The following is a 22599-nucleotide window of genomic DNA, read 5'->3' on the forward strand; positions in this document are numbered from 1 at the left end:
CATGTATATATATATATACATACATGTATATATATATATATACATACATGTACACACACACACACACACACACACACACACACACACACACACACATATATATATACGATGTGTGTGTGTGTGTGCACGCGCATATATATATGTATGTACATACACATATATGTATATGTATATGTGTGTGTGCGTGTGTGTGTGTGTGTGTGTGTACACACACACACATATGTATATGAATGTATGTATATATGTACATATATACATACATTCATATACATATACACATATATACATACATACATTCATACATTCATATACATATACATACATTCATACATTCATATACATATGTACATACATATACGTTTATATGTATGTATATGTATATACATATACATATATATACATACATTCATATATATATATATATAATGTATGTATATGTACACACACATATATGTATATATGCACATATATGCATATATGCATATACATACATATATATATGCACACACACACACACACACACACGTACACTCACATATATGCTTATACATGTATGTATCCTTCTTTATATATCTCTCCATATCTCTCTTAGTCATACACACACATATACTCCTTGTCTCTATCTCTATCTCTCTATCTTCCCCTCCCCTCTATCTCCCTTTGTCTCTTTTACTTTTTTATGTCACCTTTTATCTCTCACCCTTTCCCCCTCTATCTCCATCTCCTTATCTCCCCCCTTTGTCTACATCTCATTGTCTACAACTCCCTCTCTCCCTTATTCACTCCATCTCTCACACTCTCTCTCATTCACTTTGTCTCTCCCTCTCTATATCTTTGTCTCTTTTTCTATCTATGTCTCCCTCTCACTCCTCTCTTTATCTCTTTCTATCCATATATTTTTTCTATGTTTATGTCCCTCCTCTCTCCATCTCTCTATCTCTCTTTTTCACCCTTTATCTATATCTCTTCTTCGCTCCCTCTCCGTCCCCCCTCTATATCTTAAGCTATCTCTCCCTCTCCACCTACATCTTTCCCTCTACCCATCTCTCTCCCTCTCTCCCTCTACATTTATCTATATCTACTTCTATCTGTTTGTCTATCTCTATTTCTCTCCCCCCTCTCTCTATATCCCTTTATATATCTATCCCTCGACCACTCATCTCATCATCTATATCTTTCTTTATCACTTCCTTGTCTCTATTTCTCCCTCTCTGTCTCAATATCTCTCTATCTATTTCTCTCCCTCTTCCTCTCTCGCGTTATCTTCATCTCTACCTCTATCTTCATCTCTCTGAGCCTCTATATCTAGTCATGTCTCCCTTTCCCCATCCATCTATCTCTCTCCCTCTCCCTCTTCCCAACCCTCTATATTCATATCTCTTTGCCTCTCTAGTCTATCTCTCAATATTTCTTCTTCCATATCTCCCTCTACTTTCATCTATCTCTACATATCTCTTTACCCCTATATCCCTCTTTCTCTCGACATCTTTATATATATCACATTCTATCTCTATCTCTATCTTCACACACACACACACACACACACACACACACACACACACTTGCCCCTTCTATCTCTCCCTCTCCCCCTATTACACACATAACACAAGCTTATTGATAATGGAGCTTGATTATCTTTCTCATTCAAAGGTTTTATTTTAGTCATGCTTGAACCTCTATAAGTGGATGCATAGTTGATTTAAAGGTATCAATTCTCCATTGAGACGTTTGTCGTACAAACAATATCAGTTCCTTAATGACCTATTAATTGACCTCATGTACTATACAAATGTATCCAAAAAATAGATGAATTTTTTTCTTAATTGACCTTCTACACCTCTTTGGCGTACCCATTGCACACCAAGGTGTGAATGGTAGTTTGTTTATTCTCATTCAATCCTTTGTGGTTTCACTCCCCATTTGATCGAGTGACTATGATTTTAAAAGCATCAAAAGTGAATCCATAAACCAAGTAACCACTAATTGAGTTACAATGTGCTTTCATAACAACATTGATATCTCTTAACCAAATAAAACATCTTTTTTAATACATTACAATTCTTAAGAAAAAAACAAGGTTATATGATTTCATATTCTTAGACAACTTTTACATTCCAAAGGAGGTTTCACCTCAAGATTTAAGAACACACAACTCAAATATTATATTTTGTTATTTTATTATTTTAAAATTTTGTCTTGGTTTCCCAAATATAAGATTATTCATATTTAACATGAATTGAGACATAAATATGAGGAGACTTATGCTCTATATCATCAAAGATGGATCGAGGTAAACCAATTTTTTTTTTTGAATAATAATAATAAATAAAGTAACTTATGATAGAATAAAATTTGGTGAATCCCCTTTTAAAAAATAAATAATAACTACCTATAATAGGAGTTATGATTATCATGTTAAATATGAATAGTCCTATATTGGGGAAACCAAGCCAAGAATTAAAAATAAATAATTATAACAAAATTACGTTGGCAATGAAACCCTAACGGACAGCTTGGTGCCCTAAATCTCTTCTTCTTTTGTTTTTTTGGTACTTCTCTATTTTGCTACTCTCACTCTGCAGGTCTGGCGGCTACCACGAAAATTTGTTCATCAACAGCTTGGAGGAGACCTACTCAGGTGCGATGGCTGCCAATAAACAACTGTTCATTTTTATTATCATTGTTATGTTTTTGCATGTTCTCTGTTTAACTTAATGCCTAGAAAAATCAGTAATTTAGGTCACCATATAACTAGCCTTAAGTTCTTTTTTTTTCCTTTTTGTTTTTGTTCCTGTTGTGAAGAAGGGTTCGGCCATGAGAAAATCATTTGCACAATGTTTATTATACAGTTCTGTTTCATTCGCTTGGTTTCTGCAACCTGAGCGATGATGTGTTGTCAGGTCGGCGCCGAGTTTATTTGTATCCCATTTCTTTGGTACAGATTCATTGCTTTCCATTTTCAAACAGATATGTCAAAGTAGCAGATCTACGGAAAAATAAATCTCGCTTCCAGATAATATAGCCTTCAACTCTATATTGACTAGTAACCCACCATGGTATAGTCAAGAAAGGGATCCAATCTGTACTAAAAATAGACGAGCTCTATAGGCTGTACCAACGTGTTGCTTTTCTGTCAATTTTTAAGCATGTTCCCTTGTGGGCACTTCCTTCCCTGACGGACCAAATGCTGTTTCTTTTTTCCTTAAATGCAATTCAGACATATGCTTTTGCTCAAAATTTGTATTACTGTCGCTATTGTCTAGCGGTAAAAATGTTACCCTACGAGTGAAGAATAAAAGTAGGATTTCGATGTTTACAAAACTATTGTTGTCATCACATTAATATTTGTATGTATTAGTGAACGAATGGCGTAAATCACACACACTATGCTCACACTTCCTAGGCTTAGAAGTGTTAAACACTCAGAGTTGATTGTTTAGTGAACATCTAAATCAGCATTTTTTCTTCTATTTAGAATTGCTGTAGATCCATTTTCAGAGGTGTGATGCTTCAAATCTATTTTCAAAGATGTGTTAATTAATACAAACAAATTTTTATTAGATAAAATGAGAAATTTATGATTTAGATCCCAAACAGCAAACAAAATTAGTATACTAGAAAAACCAAGAACAAAGAAACAAATACAGTTATAATATGGACATAAACTACACTCAGACAAACAAACAAACAACTTAGAATTAAGACAATTCGTGGAGGTGGAGACATTCATCCAATATGAATTTCCTGTTATGAACTAATAAACACACCCATTTAAATATTTTTAAATCAAATTCCCTCATTTTGGCTGATAAAACAGTTGCAATTTACTCTGGAACCTCTGTTCCAAACGTATCAGTCTGACCTTTTTTCATGAATCAGAGCTTAAGAAAAAATCATAAAATTAGACAACCGAGAATGTCTGTATCTGTACCAAAAAATCGGAACAAGTCATTGTGTCCCCAAACAGATAGAAAATGGTGCCAGAGCCAACCCTATGCTCTCTGCTCACAGTTCTAGACATTTATTGACATGTATATATTTTTATTTGATAACTACAGGATAGAGCTGAATCATTCGTCCCATCCAGAGTTATGGAATCCACATATCTAAGATTTAAATGCATTTATTTACAACCCCCCCCTTTTTTTTGTGTATACATATATGTCAGCAGCCATAGGCCTAACCATGCCTGGTGGGTAGGTAGGCTTGGGTGAAGTAGCTCGCTTACACCACAGGCTGTGATCTATGGGAAGGGAGGTCTCACTCCCTTCTGAAGGCTAGGGTTAATCCCTGCTGCCACAAGCATTGTCAAATTTATACATCTTTCTATATATGTCATTTTGTTAACTTTTTCTTTTGTTAGAACCAGAAATAAAATTTATCACTGACTCCATTTTCCAATGAGTAACACAAAATGGTTTCAGTCATTAAAACGTAATTTAATTTCTTCTTATTTTGGCAGGAAGTGTTAATGTGTTTGTCTACATGCAATCCGTTGGAGTAACAGATCCAAATTTAATAATGCTCTTTTAAGTTACATACATGTATATCTATATTTATCATTATGTCATTTTAGCTACATATATATCTATATTTAGGCATACAAATCTGAAACTTACACTAGATTTAATCACAGGGAAGTGAGATGAGGCCAACTCCAATGTGGAGAGATGAATATCCCTTAATCAATGCATTCCTCCATGAGGAAATTTTTTCTTGCCTAAATGATTTCTCACATCTCACATTCTTGCACAACACCATTCCTAACCCATACACAAGACAAAATCAACCACACAAGAATGCTATCACCACCCAAATAAGGATTCAATACAACATAAATCGCTAATAACAAATACCCAGTTTTCCATGGGGACGCGTCCCCTCCTTTTTGGCCACGTTTCCCCGTAAGAAACGTCTCGGGGACAGGGGGATGGGGACGTGATGTCCCCCGCTGTCCCGCCACCGCCACCCAAGCGCCGTCAGGACGCTGAGACGTCTAGGCGTCTCCCTGTCACTCGAGAGACGCTCAGATGTCTCTCGAGGGACGAGGAGACCCCCAGACGTCTCCTATCACCCACGTCAAAAGCAAACAAAAAAAGCATTTTTTTATAAACACGTGACTTTTTGCGGGGTTAAGGGGTAACTCTTGACCCCGCAAGGGGCGATGCCCCTTGACCCCCATTGAAAAATATAGGGGGAAACCGCGTCGATAGAAGTAGGAAAAATTTAACCTCCGAGTTTGATTAGGCTCCATATAACAACACAATTAGCATTGAAGAAATCTTGGTATTTAGATTTAGTTTTTCAAATTTCCTATAGTCTCATTTGAAACGTAATTCTTATACTGTAATACTGTCATACATCTTTTCAAAACTAGTTTTTCAAGTACTATATGTATATGTATAACTATATCAGCACCACCACCCTGCCACCCTTCCCCCCGCCGTTCTCCCCAAACTTAGGCCCTTGGTCCCTCCGTCTCGGAAACGCGTCCCCCCGCCCCCAACGCCCGTGGAACATTGCAAATACCATACCATTCAAGGAGACAAGAGCCTACCTCCTCAAGCTTTCAATGGAAGGGATGAGCTTGATGAAGCTTCTCCAAGCTCTCCGAGTCCTCTCACAAGACATATCCAAGCTCCCCAAAGAAAAACCAGCAGCCTCCAAGACAAGGTAGATAATGTATAAAAATGAAAAGTAGGAATCCTAACTGGAATCCCTTGAATGACAAGGTGACACTTGTCACCTCATTCATTCCTCCAATAACATACTCCCGCAAGTGCTCACATATGTGTGAGACTTTGGGAGATGTGGACTGTACTTGTACACTCATCCCAACTAGCCTTACAAGGTGGCTCACATATGTGAGAGCCTTGTTGTTTTTTCAAAGTTCATAAAAGTGGGATGGAGAGTGACTAAGTCACTTTTCCAAGCTCTCAATTTTCAAATTCGTCATTCGTTAAAGTGACAAATTTAGAAGGGCTGCATCTTGATCCAAATCTGAAAATGAGGTCATAAAAACACACCTAATTTATAAGTATTCAACCCAGGGTTCATACCCTTTACAACTCTTTAAAAGCCTCGTGAAGATATATTTCGAAAATTGCCAATAAGGATGGCACTTGGCAATAAATAGTGCTTATCCAAACATTAAGACAACTACACTTGGCAATAAATACAACTTATCCAAACATTAAGACAACTACAAAATAGTCTTACAACTTGAAGACTTCTCAATTAGAACAATTAAACTTTTGGAAACCATAGTCCCCATCATGGACTAAGCTCATGGCTTCACTAGGAGTCACATGACTTGGATTTTCATAGGGGACCTCCAATTTCCATTGGCCAAGGAATACACCTACACACTCATTTGCAACTACTAGTATACTTCATAGAATAGCCTAACCAACAAATTGAATAAACTAAATGATTTGCCAAAATCAAATTTCTTGTAACCTTTTTAACCTCGTATTGCATATCAAAATCGACATTTTATCATTTTCAACTCAATCGAGGTTAATGAGACCAATTCAAGGCTTACTAACAACTATATTTAAAATACCAACAGAAAAAAGACATACAAATAATCATGTTACAACAACATCTTTCTCTTGTTTTGAATGATTTATGTTATTGCTAAAACATATGAAATTTAAGCTATATAGAATTCAGACTATTCAACAAATGATATAAATTTATCGCTTAGTCTAAACTCTAACATCAAACATCAAGTCACTCATTTTGAAGTGAAATAACATGTAGGCCATAATGTGTTAGCAAACATTTCTAGGTCTATTGGCTTGATTGAGCTTGCTACCCTAGAATGGGTCTCATACAAGGCTCGACAAGAGATTCAACTAGCTGATAATGTTTATGTCCATTAAGAATGTGTGCCACCAGGGTCATCCCTAATGTGGGTCTGTTCATCTCCCTTCTCTTAGAGGATACTTTTAGAGTAGTTTCCAAGGTTTTAGGGGATTCACATCATGAAGGTTGTATGTTCAATCCAAAAGTTTTCTCAAGAGATTAAGAATAATAAACCATGCAATGCTCCCTATTATATTACAAATTAAGATTTTTTAAACAACAATATGCCCAATATTATCAACATTTATATTAACCAATGATTTTGAAGCTAGCATCAATAATTTAATCAATTGAAGGCTAGGCCTTACAATTGTTAGGATTCTTTCTCGAAAGGTTTTACGATTCTAAATCTCATACTAAAGTGTTTGATTTCTATTAACTTATTTGGATTCTATTCATCAATGCAAGTGTTTTTTTGGTTAAAATTGGTATTATTTCCTACATGACATGTGTACTTGAATCTTATGTAACATCTCTGGCTACCCTTATCTTGGCATTTGCCTACATTTGCGGTATCTTTAATGCAAATACTTATATGATTATCTCCACCCTATGTGCTTATAATACAATGATATCTTTTTGTGTACTACATGCTTTATCATGTTTTTATATTTTTCCTCCCTCCAATTTTTTACATGTTTTGTGCATAACCAATTGAAGAGAGTATCACTAACGTTCCTTTGTGAATTATGTTTTTCAGTGACATGCTTATATTATTTTCCCTGTTGAGAAGAGCTTTTATCAAATTCATCTATGTTGTCACAATCTGCCTACGTAATTGAAGCTTTGTATCACTTTTTTAGTAGACACAAAATATCTTAATCTTCTCTCTCCGCTTTCCCTATTTTAGAAGATAGCTTCAACTTAAAACAGTTGTAACAAATGCTTATTTGAATATTTATAACATAAACTACGTTGTTTTACAAATTTTGATGTAGTGCTCAAGGCAAAAAGAATTCAAAAATGATTCTCAAATGTAGTTTGTGTTGCATGTTGTCAAAGGTCACTAATTCTTTCCCAATAAAATGCATAGGTGATCTTAATTTGGAATGGACTAAAGAATTAAACTCGGGTTTCTTATAATGTTTGTTTTAACACTCAAAGCCGCACAAATCCTATAACCCCATCCAAACCCTAAATGTGTTTACTTCATAATCCTAACATTCACCAATTGAATTTTTATGTTGGCAGAGGAGAGAACTTGGATTGTAAGAGAGGTAGCGCACATCACAGCCATTTTCGAGTGCTGAGCTAATCAACTCAGCAAAGATGAAGGTATTTTCTTGCTTGAATCTTTTTCTTTTTTAAGGTGTATAATCATATTTGTTGTAACTGATCTGTTTGTTTTGCCTGGTTCAATGGGGTTGAATGCAGTTCAATATAGCAAATCCCACCACTGGATGCCAGAAGAAGCTGGAAATCGATGACGACCAAAAGCTGTGAGTACCCGTTATTTTTAAGTTCTGGTATTTAAAAATCTTCATTAGGATAGCGGATGGGCCTTGCACTGTATTACTCGGGTTTAAAGTCAAATTGATGAATGATTAAAGATCACACTATCTCTTTGAAATGATAGTATCTGACCATGTATTAATAAATATTAAATTTTTTAGGCTAGACATTTCAATATAATGCTGTGAAGTTTGAATAACTACTTACAGTGGATGAATAGGTGATTTCATACTTGTAAATTTTAAGTATACACACCTATACCATTAACCTATGTAAAACTTCTGCGAGGTTATTTCTTTGAAATGGTAGTATCTACCCATATGTTTTAGTAAATTTTTTAAGCTAAACATTAGAATATTATTCTGTGAAGTTTGAACAACTACTTACAGTGCCTTTCAAGCTGGAAGACTTTACTTTTGCGCTGTAGATAATGTGATTATATTTTCGTTTACATGTGCAGATGGATTAATGTTTAACCATTTTGATTCATCTTTAGCATTTGACAATTGACATTGAATTATCAATTATTAACTGAGATCTGTATTTAGTTTTGTATATTTTCTGCAAATTATGTATACATATATTGTAGAGCCAAACTTGGTGGTATCATACCCTAGGGAAAAAATATCTTAAAGCTGAACCTTAATTGGCAACATAGGGGTAGCGAAATATAAATAGAATATTTTCCTTCAGGAGTTTCTGTATCATAATTTGTTACTCAGGACCAATTTCAACCTGTAATTCTGAACCTGGAGATTAAGATATCAGTTGAAACAGAAGATGTATCAAAATGTGCATTGGCTATTTGAAACAGCTACCTTTGACCAGATGATAAGTGTTTTGTAGAAGCGATGCTTATGTTTTGAACCAGCCTCCTTTATTCACAATATAATTAGGAAGTGCATAACTGCAAAATTGTGTTGCTTGTTAAAAATAATGCGTACATCAATTCAAGTAAATGATAAAAATTCTACATGCATGATAAAAGTTTTTTAGTGTCATTGTGCTTCATTTGATTTCAGAAACTGATTGTTTCTCTCGATGAATCATGATGAAGGCCTTAGGGAATGGTTAGTTTGTGGCCTATATGTTGTCAGGGTTGGTCTTTGGAGAATATACCAAAAATAGGTGGTCTAGACTGTAGAGGAAAGGGCTGATGTTTTTCTTTTTAGCCTTCATGCGTGTTGAAGATAAAATGAGACACATCTATACAAGGATTTTTGAAATTCCAATTGAATGAGTCCAAGTGGTAATTGTTATGGTTTTTATATTGGAGACCTTTGTTCAGATCATGAGGAAACATAATGTCTTCATAAAGTCTGCAAAATGTCAGAATGTTGAATCGGGTAAGCAATCATAAACAATTTTTGATGTGTAAACTCTAACAGATGAAGCCAGCTGCAAGTCCTGGGTGAATATAAACAGATGCAACTAGGTTTTGGTATCTAAGCTGAAGGGCAGTCTGCAAGGATAAGTGATTGGTAAAAAGGATTTTTGAACATGCTTTAGAAGGACCAACTTTGGCATATGGGATGCTTGTTGTTGCTTAGCATGTTTTTCTCTCCCGAGTCCCTAAAACTTCAAATTCAATCAAACAGGGTAATTGTACAGTATTAAATTAATCAATTGTTTAAGGGAAACGCAATAAGCAAAAGTCCTTGAATGCATGAAGCACTTGAACTTGATTTCATGAGCCAAAGGGGAGAGAAGTCAGTGATAATAGCAAACTTAAAATAGTGGGAGGGAGCATTTATGTTTGTACCCTTCTTGATAGGGAGGCAGAAGAACAAAGAACCATCTCATCCTAATGCATGATGGACAAAAGAAATGGCATATGCTGTTCATGATAATAGAGCTTTAATTGGGTTGGCAACTTGTATTCTCATTCATTTTGTGTTCAACTCTGCACAGAAATTAATAATAGGAACTGATTATGCCTGTTATAAATTACATTAAGACATGATTTGACGCACAGTAGTTTTAAACACTGAACTGGAAAAATTAATCTCTTAAGAATAATAAATAAAAAAAGCTGGAATATTGGCAATGTTATGATGCATGTATTTACAATGTCTTTTTTTTGTCAACAAGTTATATCATGAATTCCTGGTGGTCAAGGCCAGCAATGCTTTAACTTATCACGTGTGATGAAAGTCAGAAGGAACAAAGGGGCAGCGAAGTGTCTACCTTTTGCTATAAATTTAACAATTTGGTTCATTTTCTTTTTAAGTTTTTAACTAAAGCAGACATAGGATTGCCTAGACCCCTACGATTGATTTGATAGTTCTAACTAGAGTAGGAAGATGCTAATTGTTACCCCTACGATTGATTTGATAGTTCTAACTAGAGTAGGAAGATGCTAATTGTTGGTGTTATGGCTTGGAGGTTGTATCCATCATTGTGCTGTAAATGCCTCAAAATTTTAGTCTTGCGAGGCCCAATTCGATTCTCTTGGAATTGGCTGGTTTGCTTGATAATCTCAAAGGTCATGGTGTCATATTTGTGGTCACCACTTACTCCTGCTCTGGCCTAAGGTAGATTTGATAGCACTAATTAGAGTAGCAAGAAGCTATTGTTATGGCTTGTAGCTTATCTCCTTTGTTGTGCTGTAAATGCCTCAAAAGTTCAATCTTGTGAAGCCCAATTTGATTCTCTTTGGCTTTGGCTGCATTGCTTTGAGAATCCCAAGGATCATATTGTCATACTTAATTATGTGGCTGTTGTGGTCACCACTTACTCCTGATCTGGCCTAAGATCTTATGTTATCAATGTCTTATTCCTATAGGGTATATGAGGTTGCATAAGGACTTAATTCTGATCCTCATAATAATCAGGGAATTAGTAGTAAATTATGACATATTTCCTAGTATTTTGTCAATCAGCTAGGGGCATTATATGTTTGAGTGTGTAATGGTGAATGTATGAATGGGCACATATATGATAGGCTGCATTATAATAAATATGATGATGAAGTTAGGATATTTATACATATTCTTTATTTGGTAGTTTTTTATGTGTTCTGTATGAGAACTATGGTTTCTGTGCATGGGCTTTTTGCAAATCTGTTTGTAATGTTATTTGTAGTTTCTGCTAGATATGCAACTACACTAACGTAGTTTCATGGATACCTGTGGTGGAAAGCTTGTAGGATTTCACCACATACACAAGCTGCAAGAGTTTGTGTACCTAAATGGCTGCTAGAATGTTTTTTTTTCTTTATGTTGTGTTGAGCTTAACATTGTTTTTTGGGGCTTGGATGTGTATGTAACAGGCTATTTTGGTCAACGGATTGGCATAATTTCCCTTCAACAATGTTGTTGAATTAGTTTAGCTTTTACTTGTTAGTTATACGAATTCAGATTCATGAAAAAAATTACTCTTGTGATACAAGGATGTCTACATTCTGTTTATATCATGTCTTTTCCCGATAGATTTGATATCAATTACATGCAACATGAATTTGGATATTTTTTCAGTGTCATATGTCATTTACATATATTTGATATGAATGTTGATAATTTCAGTGTGTCATATATCATTTATATATGATATATGGGTTTGGACAGTTTCAGAGGAGCAGAACCAAATGTGTATCATAGATTTTATCTGAAGCTTGGACTAAAGTCTTGTTCTTTTGGTTTTGTGTATGAACAGGCGTGCCTTTTTTGACAAGAGACTTTCACAGGAGGTCATTGGTGATTCCCTGGGAGATGTATGTACAAGTTATTTAGCTACTGTTATGAGCAACAAATCTTTGGCTTCTATTACTTTTATGATTTCTTATGCCTGTTTGCCACAATTTCAGGAGTTCAAGGGATACGTGTTCAAGATCATGGGAGGGTGTGATAAACAAGGGTTTCCAATGAAACAGGGGGTTCTCACTCCAGGCCGTGTCCGGCTCCTCATGCACCGAGGTGAAGTTCTAGTTTGAAGTTTTGCATTTATTTAGAGTTCACATTGTTAATTCATACCAACAATGTGATGGTTATGTCTATAGGCACACCCTGCTTTCGTGGATTTGGAAGGCGTGATGGAGAACGCAGGCGAAAATCTGTTAGAGGATGCATTGTTAGCCCTGACCTCTCTGTCTTGAACTTGGTCATTGTCAAAAAGGGTAATTATTGATTATTTTTGTATTCAATTGTAAAGTTGTCAAGTTTTCAAAGTCATTGGTATTTATGGAAGTTATAGTTTCTTTATCTAAATCTTTATGTAGGAGAAAATGATCTTCCTGGTCTGACCGACACTGAAAAGCCAAGGATGAGAGGGCCCAAGAGGGCTTCAAAGATAAGAAAATTGTTCAATCTTTCCAAGGAGGATGATGTCAGAAAGTATGTCAATACATACCGTCGGACTTTCACATCTAAATCAGGTTAATAAATAATCTTTGCCCTTTCTAAGTATAATTATCTTGTTTAATTTTTGCTTTCTGTACAGCAAAGAGCGAGGTTATGTTATTTAAGGAAAAGAAACGGATAAAAATTTGTTTCTTACCTTTTTTTTTTTCTTATCTCAGGTAAGAAACGTAGCAAGGCTCCAAAGATTCAGAGGCTTGTAACACCATTGACTTTGCAAAGGAAGCGCCACAGAATAGCTGAGAAGAAGAAGCGAATTGTCAAGGCCAAGTCTGAGGCAGCTGAATATCAAAAGCTGCTCGCATCAAGGTTGAAAGAACAACGTGAACGCAGAAGTGAGAGCTTGGCCAAGAAGAGAGCAACATCCCGCGTTTCTGCTGGATCTAAACCATCAATTGCTGCATAAATTTTTGTCATTGTCGTTTTCTTAATGTTTTTGAGCCATTGTTATAATGGGCGGCATTGCAGACTAAATGCAATGGTAAATTGAGGAAAGAAGCAAAAGCAGTAATACTTTATTTGTTGGGTATTCTTAATAATAACATTTGTTTTGGTATGGTGATGAAAGCTGTGTGTCCAGATTATTTATATTTTTCATAGAAATAGTTCCCATGAAAAATACATTTTCTTTCAATTATTGTGTTGACATTTTTAGTAACATTCTGTAGTTAATTAGCCAATAGGCTGTATATTGTGTTTGATTTTCACCGGAAACAAGTTTCTGCTGTTCACTGAAAACAAGACTTAGGCGCAGAAACAGCCAAACTTTATCACAGAACAGGTAAACCGTAAATGCAAAACTTAAACCCACAAACTTGGCGTCCCTGATCTATGCATTTAATGAATCAAATCAAATGTTTGAGTAAATGTAGAGTATCAGTCTTGATAGATTTTGTATCAAATATCAGATTTGCTTTGTATGCATTTTTCCAGCTGGCAAACATATTTATGCATTTTGCTACAAACCACCCCTAGGGCTGTCTATAAAAACAATGAATAATGCGAAGATAGATTCAAACTGTTTGCAGGTTACTATTTTACTTCTGTTGCTCTTTACCTATACTTTTGTAGATATTTTTACACAGTATTGAACTCAATGTGAATGAATGAATCGGCAAACCTTCTTTACATGTGATTCGATGATGGTTACCTTCTGTTAATTTGTTGATTGAAGAGGACATTTCTATTTACTAACTGTTGGTTTGCAGACAGCAGATTTATAAAATCCTTTTGCCCTTTTCCTTCTGATTTTCCCGTGTTCCTTTTGACCTTTTGATTATTTCTGCTCTCTAGCTCACTATCTTGATAATGGGCCATGGAGTGATCCAAAATGTTGGATTCAAAAAGATGAACAGAGTTGAATCCAGAAGCCTTCAAGCTTAGATTTATAATCCTTTTTGCCTCTTCTTCTTTTTCCCTGTGTCCCTTTTGAGTATTTTTGTGCTCGCTTCTGACCTGAATAGGGTAATCTCCTCTGCATACCATAATAGTTCAGAATGTTATGGAAACATGATAAATAAAATTGTCACAATAGGTATGTACTCTTAATTTCTTAGCACTTCAGTAAACACTGTTTGACAACTGAATAAGTTTTACTTCTTACAAGTTTAAAATCATTTATATCTCTTTCCTTGGTGTATATAATTGGCTATATCATGATATTATCCCAGGCAAGACTTATTTTGGATGATTTTGTCCTTTTCTCATTAGAGTTATGATTTGGTTTTGTTGTGTGATTTAATTGATGTTACGCTATACATGGATCAATATATAACCCTTTTGCTGACTGTTCAAAGAAAAAATTGATAATAATATGAGAAATATATTATCAATCATGAAAACTTTATGCGGCTTGTTCAGCTTGAATATTTCTATGGTTGATTTGGGTGTTCCAATGAATTATTCATCTAACATGGACCTATATTTTTTTATGGTATGTTTCGATGTGCTATACTAAAGCAACAATTTAAATACATTATGCAATTATGTGTATGCTTGCATGCACAACCATAACAACTTATGTATATATCAAATTTCTTAGCTTACCGGGTTCGCCCTTGGACACCATTGGTATTGGTCTGGCCCGGTCCAAGGGGGTCCTTGGTTCGACTTGGCTCAAACTTGGGTGGACCAAGATTGAACCTGGTCCGATCCGGGTGGTTGGGTGGCCCAAAAAGCAATATACTATACAAAATTTAATTTTTTTTGGAATCCACTAGGTAAAAAGTGAATTTTATACCCTAAAAGTGACTTCTAAAACACAATCTTGGCTCATTTTTTCTCATTTGTGTTGCAAATAATTTTTTTTTGATAGTAGGTTGAAGAAAGGGTGAACAGTGTTAGGCTTCCAAGATTAAATACGAGTTGAATTCCAAGATTAAATACGAGTTGAAGATTGATTTTTGAAGCTTCAACAAGTGTTGTAGCATCATTTCGATACATTTGCAAGCTCCCATTGGCTACAAGAGGTAGGTTTTCTAACATTTTTTTTCAACTATTTTTGTTTCACATTGTCAAACATGAAACATTAATTGTTTTTCATTATTTTGTTTTTGTCTTTGAATATGTTTATGTTATTTCTTGCCATAGGAATTAGAATGAACAAACAATTACAAAACAAAGAAATGATTCAAATTCTCCCTTATGGAAGTATATTGACATTATAAAACCACTTCCAAAAGGTGGGGAATTTCGTTGGAGATGCCAAGGATGTGGTATTGAGAGAATGATGAAATATATTAGGGAGCATGAGGAGGTAGAAGAGAGAGTTATTCATAAATTGAATCAAATAGCACCAAAAAAACAAGGGGAATGCAAGCCCCATCTAATCTTGATGTAGTAGAAGACCACCTTTTCCACAAATGAACCTCAAATGAACTTGAAAGTGAACCACCCTTGACATGCAAAAGAACAAAGGGTTCGATTTATTGCAGAGTTGTTGGTTTGTTGGTCTAGGAATGCTATCGTAGAGTTGCTGGTTTGTTAGTCGAGGAACACTATGATCACATCTTTTGGATGCCTTGTGCAATCCATTCATTCAATCTTATGCTATGTAGAGGCCGATGACCACACGTCTCAAGAGACTTTTATATCTTTTTCAAATTTGGAGCTATTGAAGGTAAGTGAAATAGTAATTATATATATATATATATATATATATATATATATATATATATATATATATAATATCATTGTGTAAGCTATATTGTGTATTTTTATTTGAAGTTTCTTTTTTTTTAATCATTTTAGCATTAATTTGTGTTATAGCTTGTTGGGACCCGTTTTGCATAACACACAATCGTTTTAAGATGACTTGTGAAAGTTAGAGTGACACTATGCAATATGGTGATCAACACCAATTGGATTGTATGAAAGTAGAGATGGTGGATGCAAAAGAGAATGACCTCAAGGAGAAATTCTTCAAAAAAGTGGAAGCAATTATTATAGAAAGGTGGAATAAGATGATCGCTCCTTTACATCTTCTTGTCTATGCCTAGACATCAAAGTACTGTAGCAATCAATTTCTTGACAAACTAAGAAAGATTCCACCATGGAGAGATCTAGAAGTATCTGATGGGTACAAGACATCTTTTTTTAGACTATATCCTGATGATGATTTGCAATATATTGTTACAAATGAGTTTTTATAATTCACAAATGGGAATGGTCTAAGTTTTGATGCACTTTGTCATAGATCCAAGAAGGATGCTTATAGCTGGTGGTACTTCCATGGTGCATGATTCCAACACCTACAACCCCTAGCTGTAAAAGTTTTATCACAAGTTTGATTAATTAAAATTTATCACAAGTTTATTTATAGTTTACGTTGTCTTCATAGGTTGCTAGTAATTTTTAATTTTAATTTTATTAATTTATAACTTTAATTGTTTACTTTGTCTTCATAGGTTGCTAGTTTATCTATTTCAGAAAGAAATTGGAGCACATACTCTTTCATCCACTTAGTAAAGTGCAATAGAATAGACTGCCATAAAAAAGAGTGGAGAATTTAGTATATGTGCATTCCAACCTACGTTTTCTTTCACACAAACAATGTGATTATACACAATGGGAAACAAAGACGTGGGATATAGAGACAACATACTAATTTGGATGCTCTTGCTTCTCAGTTTCTTGTATTGACACTTGATGACTTAGATTTTGAGCCAACTTATAGTGCAAGTGCAAGTGGCATTGGCTCATCTAATGTCAATGTCAATTTTGAGGAGGATGAATTAGACGATCCATTTGATGATTAAACTTTATATTGTTGAAAGTTGAAACAATGATACTTGAATATTTTGTCATTTTGATATTAAACTTGATGTATATGATGCTATTACAGTATGATCATGATGCTATGATTATAAGTTTATGTTTGTTTTGTTGTTTATATGATTCTATGTGACATGCTAATCTTAATTCATGCTTATAGGTTGCACACACACACACACACACACACACACACACACACACATGTTTTTTTTACTAACGAACTCAAATGAACTCAAACCCCTTTTCAAAATTTTGTCGTACCCCAACGAGGGGGGGTTTGGGACAGGGGAGAAGACTTCCCCTTCCGTCTGTGAGCAACCACAGTCTAGGCGATGTTTTCATTAGGTCCATCAAAAGAGAGATCAATCGGAAGGGACCTCGCAGGGTTACAAACAATGGTGTCAACAGGGTGCTGCAACTGAACAAAAGGAGGGTGTGACGAAACAATAGCAACAGGGGATCGTAACTGCATAATAGGAGAAGCAGAAGTGGGGGCCTCAGGAGATGAGGCCACAAAAGGAGCAACAAGAGCATCAGTAGCCGTGAGGGGCACGACATCGACATCATCCTCATGAGAGGAGCCAACAGATGCAGAGTCAAGGGCATTGACTGTTAAGTGATCGGCAGTAGCATTCTTCCACCAAGTAGAAACACCTTTGTGGCGTGAAATAGAGCAGTCCAAAGCAAGATGACTTGTAGAGAAGCATCTCTTACAATGGAGGGGGAGGCCTTCAAAATCTAGCAGTTGTGACCAAGGCCTATCCCCCACCATAAGAACCACATCTCCCGGGAGAGGAGAGGAGATGTCAATGTCCACAAAAATGCGGGCAAAGGTAGTGTGGTCCATTGAGGACGCAACTTCATCGACCTTCAGGAAATGACCAATAGAGTTACCGATAGCCTCATAACAAGAGTGCTCCCAAAAATGAAGAGGGAGATTAATGAGCCGAACCTAAACTGGACACACATTAAGTGGTTCAGTGAGAGGGTTAAAAGAAGTTGTCCAAGGCTTAACAGAGAGGGAGTGTACTCCCTAAGACCACAACATGCCCAAGACCAAATCTCGATCAACGGAAGATGTGAAGGAAGTGACAAAAAAACCTTTAGCACAAGAGAAAAGCTCAATATTGAAAGCAATCAAAGGCTGCCAAGAGTCACTTACCCAACGATGAAGGTTCGGTAGAGAAGGCCAGAGCTTAGAGAATCTGCACACAAGAGCACAACGTTGGTAGAACCCAATGTTGTCCACGACATCCTGTCCACAAACCACCACAAAGGAGGATTTAGCATAGGGAAGAGGACAAACCCCCTTCGAGGGTTGGGTGGAAGGTTTGGCCACAAGAGAAAAGCTATGCTTGCCAGCAGGTTTGGGCAAAGAACCAACAACATCAGCAGTAGTCGGCAAAGCCGCATCCCTAGAAGCCAGAGGGCCGACAATAACATGACCCACAGCCGGAGAATCGGGGGGCATGGGTGTTGCACCAAGCAAATCTCCATGGGGAACATGAGGAGCCACAACAACAACCACCCGAGGAGCATCAGACCAAACAACAACAACATTGAACAAACCGCGAATCACAGGAGCAGAAGCCCCCACGTGAGGAGGAAGGGGGGGGGAAGTCAGAAGATGATGGAACACCATAGACATCTGCAACATATAACACCGCAGGAGCAGAAACCATTGTCGAACCAGAGGCACTAACAACAACGTTCAAATGGAGAGAGGCGGGAGAGCCATTGGGGAGAAGCGGGAGAGCAAAGAGTACATTGTTTCTTTAATTGGAGGAGATTGAATTCAACTTATTTTTTGTTACGAACGAGTTCCATGTTTATAATGAGCTATACATGTCATTTAGATATTTTCTTATGTGCTTGAGGTATTGAAGTAGTGGTACGGAATGAAACGAAGTAACCATATTCATCAAAACACATAAAAAGAGAGAACACAACCTAGAGATAACGTGGGGAAAATAAAGAGAGTGAAACTATGCTTCCAATTTTTTACTGTTATTTTGCAAATTCTTACAAGCCTATTGCTCAATTTGTGCCTTTACATTCATCACAACCTTTGCTGGTACCTCTATAATGTTCTCTTAGCTTTTCTTGTTGCAGATTACTTGCTTAGTAAGCATGCATGCTTGATTAATTCTCTGACCTGTTTCAATAAACATGCTTGATTACTTCTCTTAGTTGTTTTAGTAAACATGGTTCATTACTGCTAGGGGTTGTATTCAGGCTAGGGGAATGGGAAGATGAGTGGCATGGAGTATTTTAAACCACCCACAATAAAATATTGAAAATGAACAGATTCCATTTTCTTTTGGGCAGTTGTTTTTGGTCTTTTGTCTCATATGGTATGATTTCATACCAATTTGAACTCACACTGCTAATAGATTAAGGGAATATTTCTCTAATAAGCTTCTTGGTAGGAATATGTCATCATGCAACTTAGGTTCAACACCATTACCAGTTAAAATGATGTGTGTTATGAAATTCATAAACAAGTACAAGCTTCAACAACACAGACTCGTTCCTAGCAAGCAAAAGAGGAAAACTGGAAGGAAAGAGCTGCCAATTTGTTTATGTTTTTATTGTTTTGGTTTGTCTAACAATTTATTGAAAATGTAATATGAAATGACAATACTTCAATTAATTAAGTAATATGCAATAATAATAATGTAATTGATTAAACTATGTGAAATAGCAATGTTGTGATCTATTAACCAATTAATTGAGCAATATGAGATGTTAATTAATTGTTGTAAGCACATAACCAATACATTTTAAAAACAAATGCAAGCATGAACCAATAAAATATATAAACATCAGATTTGAAAATGTAAATCAAAAGTAATGCAAACATAAGACATGTTAAATTCACTAAAATGATTGGCATGGAAATGAGATCCTAGCTTTGGATGCAAACTAAGATCTTAAATCAGCTTTGGATGCAAACTAAGATCACAACATTGCTATCCAATCAACATATACAATATTTAATTACTAACTTATTTCCTACTAAAAAGGAACAGATTCCATTTTCTTTTGGGCAGTTGATTTTGCTCTTTTGTCTCATATGGTATGATTTCATACCAAGTTGAACTCCGCTGCTAATAGATCAAGGGAAGATTTCTCTAATAAGTTTCTCGGTGGGAATAAGTCATCATGCAACTTAGGTTCAATGCCATTACCAGTTAAAATGATGTGTGTTATGAAATTCATAAACAAGTACAAGCTTCAACAACACAGACTTGTTCCTAGCAAGCAAAATAGGGAAATTGGAAGGAAAGAGATGCCCATTTGCTTATGTTTTTATTGCTTTGATTGTCTAACAAATTTATTGAAAATGTAATATGAAATGACAATACTACAATTAATTAAGTAATATGCAATAATAATAATAATGTAATTGATTAAACTATGTGAAATAGCAATGTCGTGATCTATTAACCAATTAATTGAGCAATATGAGATGCTAATTAATTGTTGTAAGCACATAACCAATAAATTTTAAAAACAAATGCAAGCATGAACCAAATAAATAAATAAAAATCAGATTTGAAAATGTAAATCAAAAGTAATGCAAACATAAGACATGTTAAATTCACTAAAATGATTGGCATGGAAATGAGATCCTAGCTTTGGATGCAAACTAAGATCTTAAATTAGCTTTGGATGCAAACTAAGATCACAACATTGCTATTCAATCAACATATAAAATATTTAATTACTAAATTATTTACTACTAAAAAGGAATGCAATGTCAACAAAGCAATTATTTTTAAGGCGATTGGTACTCTATATGTCCATATTATTTGTAATTGTATTTATTTATTTGGTCATTTTTGGGTGTTTCTTTTAACCTACTGTGTGTTAATATTTGAATTATTTATATATGAGTAAATGGTGTGAAATTAGACAAAGTTCCTCTTTTCATGACTATTGCCATGTTGCCATTGATGTGAATGGTGTGAAATTAGATCATGTAGAAGGTAAAGGGTGTGATCTACTGCATTGGGAAGGTTTCTACAAACCTAGAAGCATGCAATTCACAAAATAAGAAATGGCTTTGAATAGTTATAAAAACTAAAAAAATAAAAGTATAATAGAGTTCTATAGGAAAATCTACATCTAGCTCCTCTTCTACGAGTATAATCATGTTTTCATTGATGCAAGTGTTGAAAAATTACATTATGTAGAAGGTAAAGAGTATGATGATAAATGATGTTTCCTAGTTCGTATTGCTTTTCTTAATTCAATTATTTTTCATTATATGTATCATATGTACTTGTGCATCATTTTCATATATGATATTGTATTTCACCTTCTCATTTTGTCTTGTCATATAAAATTTTACCAACAAAATATCTACTCAATACAATTTGGAGGTAGGATTGGCTTCTATCATTGTTTTTGAGGATCCATAAACCTAACAAATCATTATATCCAACTAAAATCATTACACTTTTAATGGGAGATTGAATCCATTGCATTTGTCATATTTGATGTAACCACTTCCAATTTTTTTTGTTATATCTATATTTTTTTACAAAGTTTTTAAATTTTTTCAAATAAACTCATATTAAAAAATGTTTACAATTTATTTTAGATACAATCTTTTGAACTCATTCCTTTGAGAATATATTTCCCCTTTGAACCCACAATACATTGATCTCTATGAATTAAATATTTATAATGGAGAGAAATATTGATTCAATGGAGAACTCTCTTTGTTAAATATCATATCTAACTAGAGATCTATCATTGAAAGCACATCCAAAAGGAACTTCCTTCATTAAAAACAAAAAATAAAAGCATCAAACTGCTCAAATGTAAGACTAGATTTGTACTCCCTATTAAACGTAAGACTAGATTTGTACTCCCTATTAAAGTTATAATTCAATAGCAAGTAAGTTTTTGGGTTGACATTATTGGAAACATGAATTTGTTTTTGTTGTCATTGACTTCAAACTTGTTCTCATGGAAGATTGCTGATGTTGTAGTTGTGTTTTTAGAGCACTTGTGTTCAGTATTGTCTAGTTGTTTGTTTCCTGACATGTATGGTCCAAAAATAAGTGATTCACAAGAACCCATCTCTCATGAGAATGAATGTTCCACTTAGCACTCATTGCATCTAGGCGATTCTCATAGAGGTGAAGCATTGAGTCTTCCTAAGAGGTCACCCATCCTAGTATTACTCCAAATCAAGTGCACTTAACCACAAAGTTTCCTCCTAGGTTAAACCCACTTATATTGCAACCTCATTTGCAAAACCTTCAATAAGTGTTATGCCTTATGCACCATTCATTATAGAGCCCCTTTAGCTTTTCAATTGATAAGTAGGACATATTTTCCACATCAAGTCAAATTATGACATTGCCATCAAAATTCAATTATGTAGTTTCTTTCCCGCTTCCTCCCATGGGTGTCGTATTCGTAGGGTCGATCTCTATTCTAAAGGGCTGGGGTGGGTGGGTGGTAGAAGTGGAAGAGTGTGGATTTTCCTTGGGTGGTTTTGGCCAGTTCTTCTCCGCTGGTGGGCTCATCCCGTGGTTTCCCGAACGGTGGAGCGCAGAGGCTCAGTATCCCTGGAGAGGTGTTGGAGGATCGAAAGTTGGCGCTCACTTGCTCGGGAGGGTGATTGGGGCTT

General features: G+C 35.3%; 1 protein-coding gene across 1 annotated transcript; it reads left to right on the forward strand.

The window, feature by feature from the left end:
- Positions 1 to 2447: 2447 nt before the first annotated feature.
- On the forward strand, positions 2448 to 13233 carry LOC131071867 (small ribosomal subunit protein eS6). The gene is made up of 8 exons (XM_058007831.2): positions 2448 to 2638; positions 8062 to 8145; positions 8245 to 8309; positions 11977 to 12034; positions 12128 to 12236; positions 12320 to 12436; positions 12539 to 12694; positions 12839 to 13233. Exons 2-8 carry the CDS (start codon positions 8140 to 8142, stop codon positions 13081 to 13083), a joined length of 756 nt encoding a protein of 251 aa, XP_057863814.1. The 5' UTR covers positions 2448 to 2638; positions 8062 to 8139; the 3' UTR covers positions 13084 to 13233.
- Positions 13234 to 22599: the final 9366 nt, after the last annotated feature.

The sequence above is a fragment of the Cryptomeria japonica genome, chromosome 9, assembly GCF_030272615.1.
Source record: "Cryptomeria japonica chromosome 9, Sugi_1.0, whole genome shotgun sequence".
NCBI lineage: Eukaryota > Viridiplantae > Streptophyta > Pinopsida > Cupressales > Cupressaceae > Cryptomeria > Cryptomeria japonica.

What these genes read in the sequence shown, in the direction of transcription:
- LOC131071867 (XM_058007831.2), top strand. An exon ending in CCGGCTCCTCATGCACCGAG is followed by an intron (nt 12,237 to 12,319) that starts GTGAAGTTCTAG and finishes TTATGTCTATAG; the next exon opens with GCACACCCTGCTTTCGTGGA. An exon ending in CTTGGTCATTGTCAAAAAGG is followed by an intron (nt 12,437 to 12,538) that starts GTAATTATTGAT and finishes ATCTTTATGTAG; the next exon opens with GAGAAAATGATCTTCCTGGT.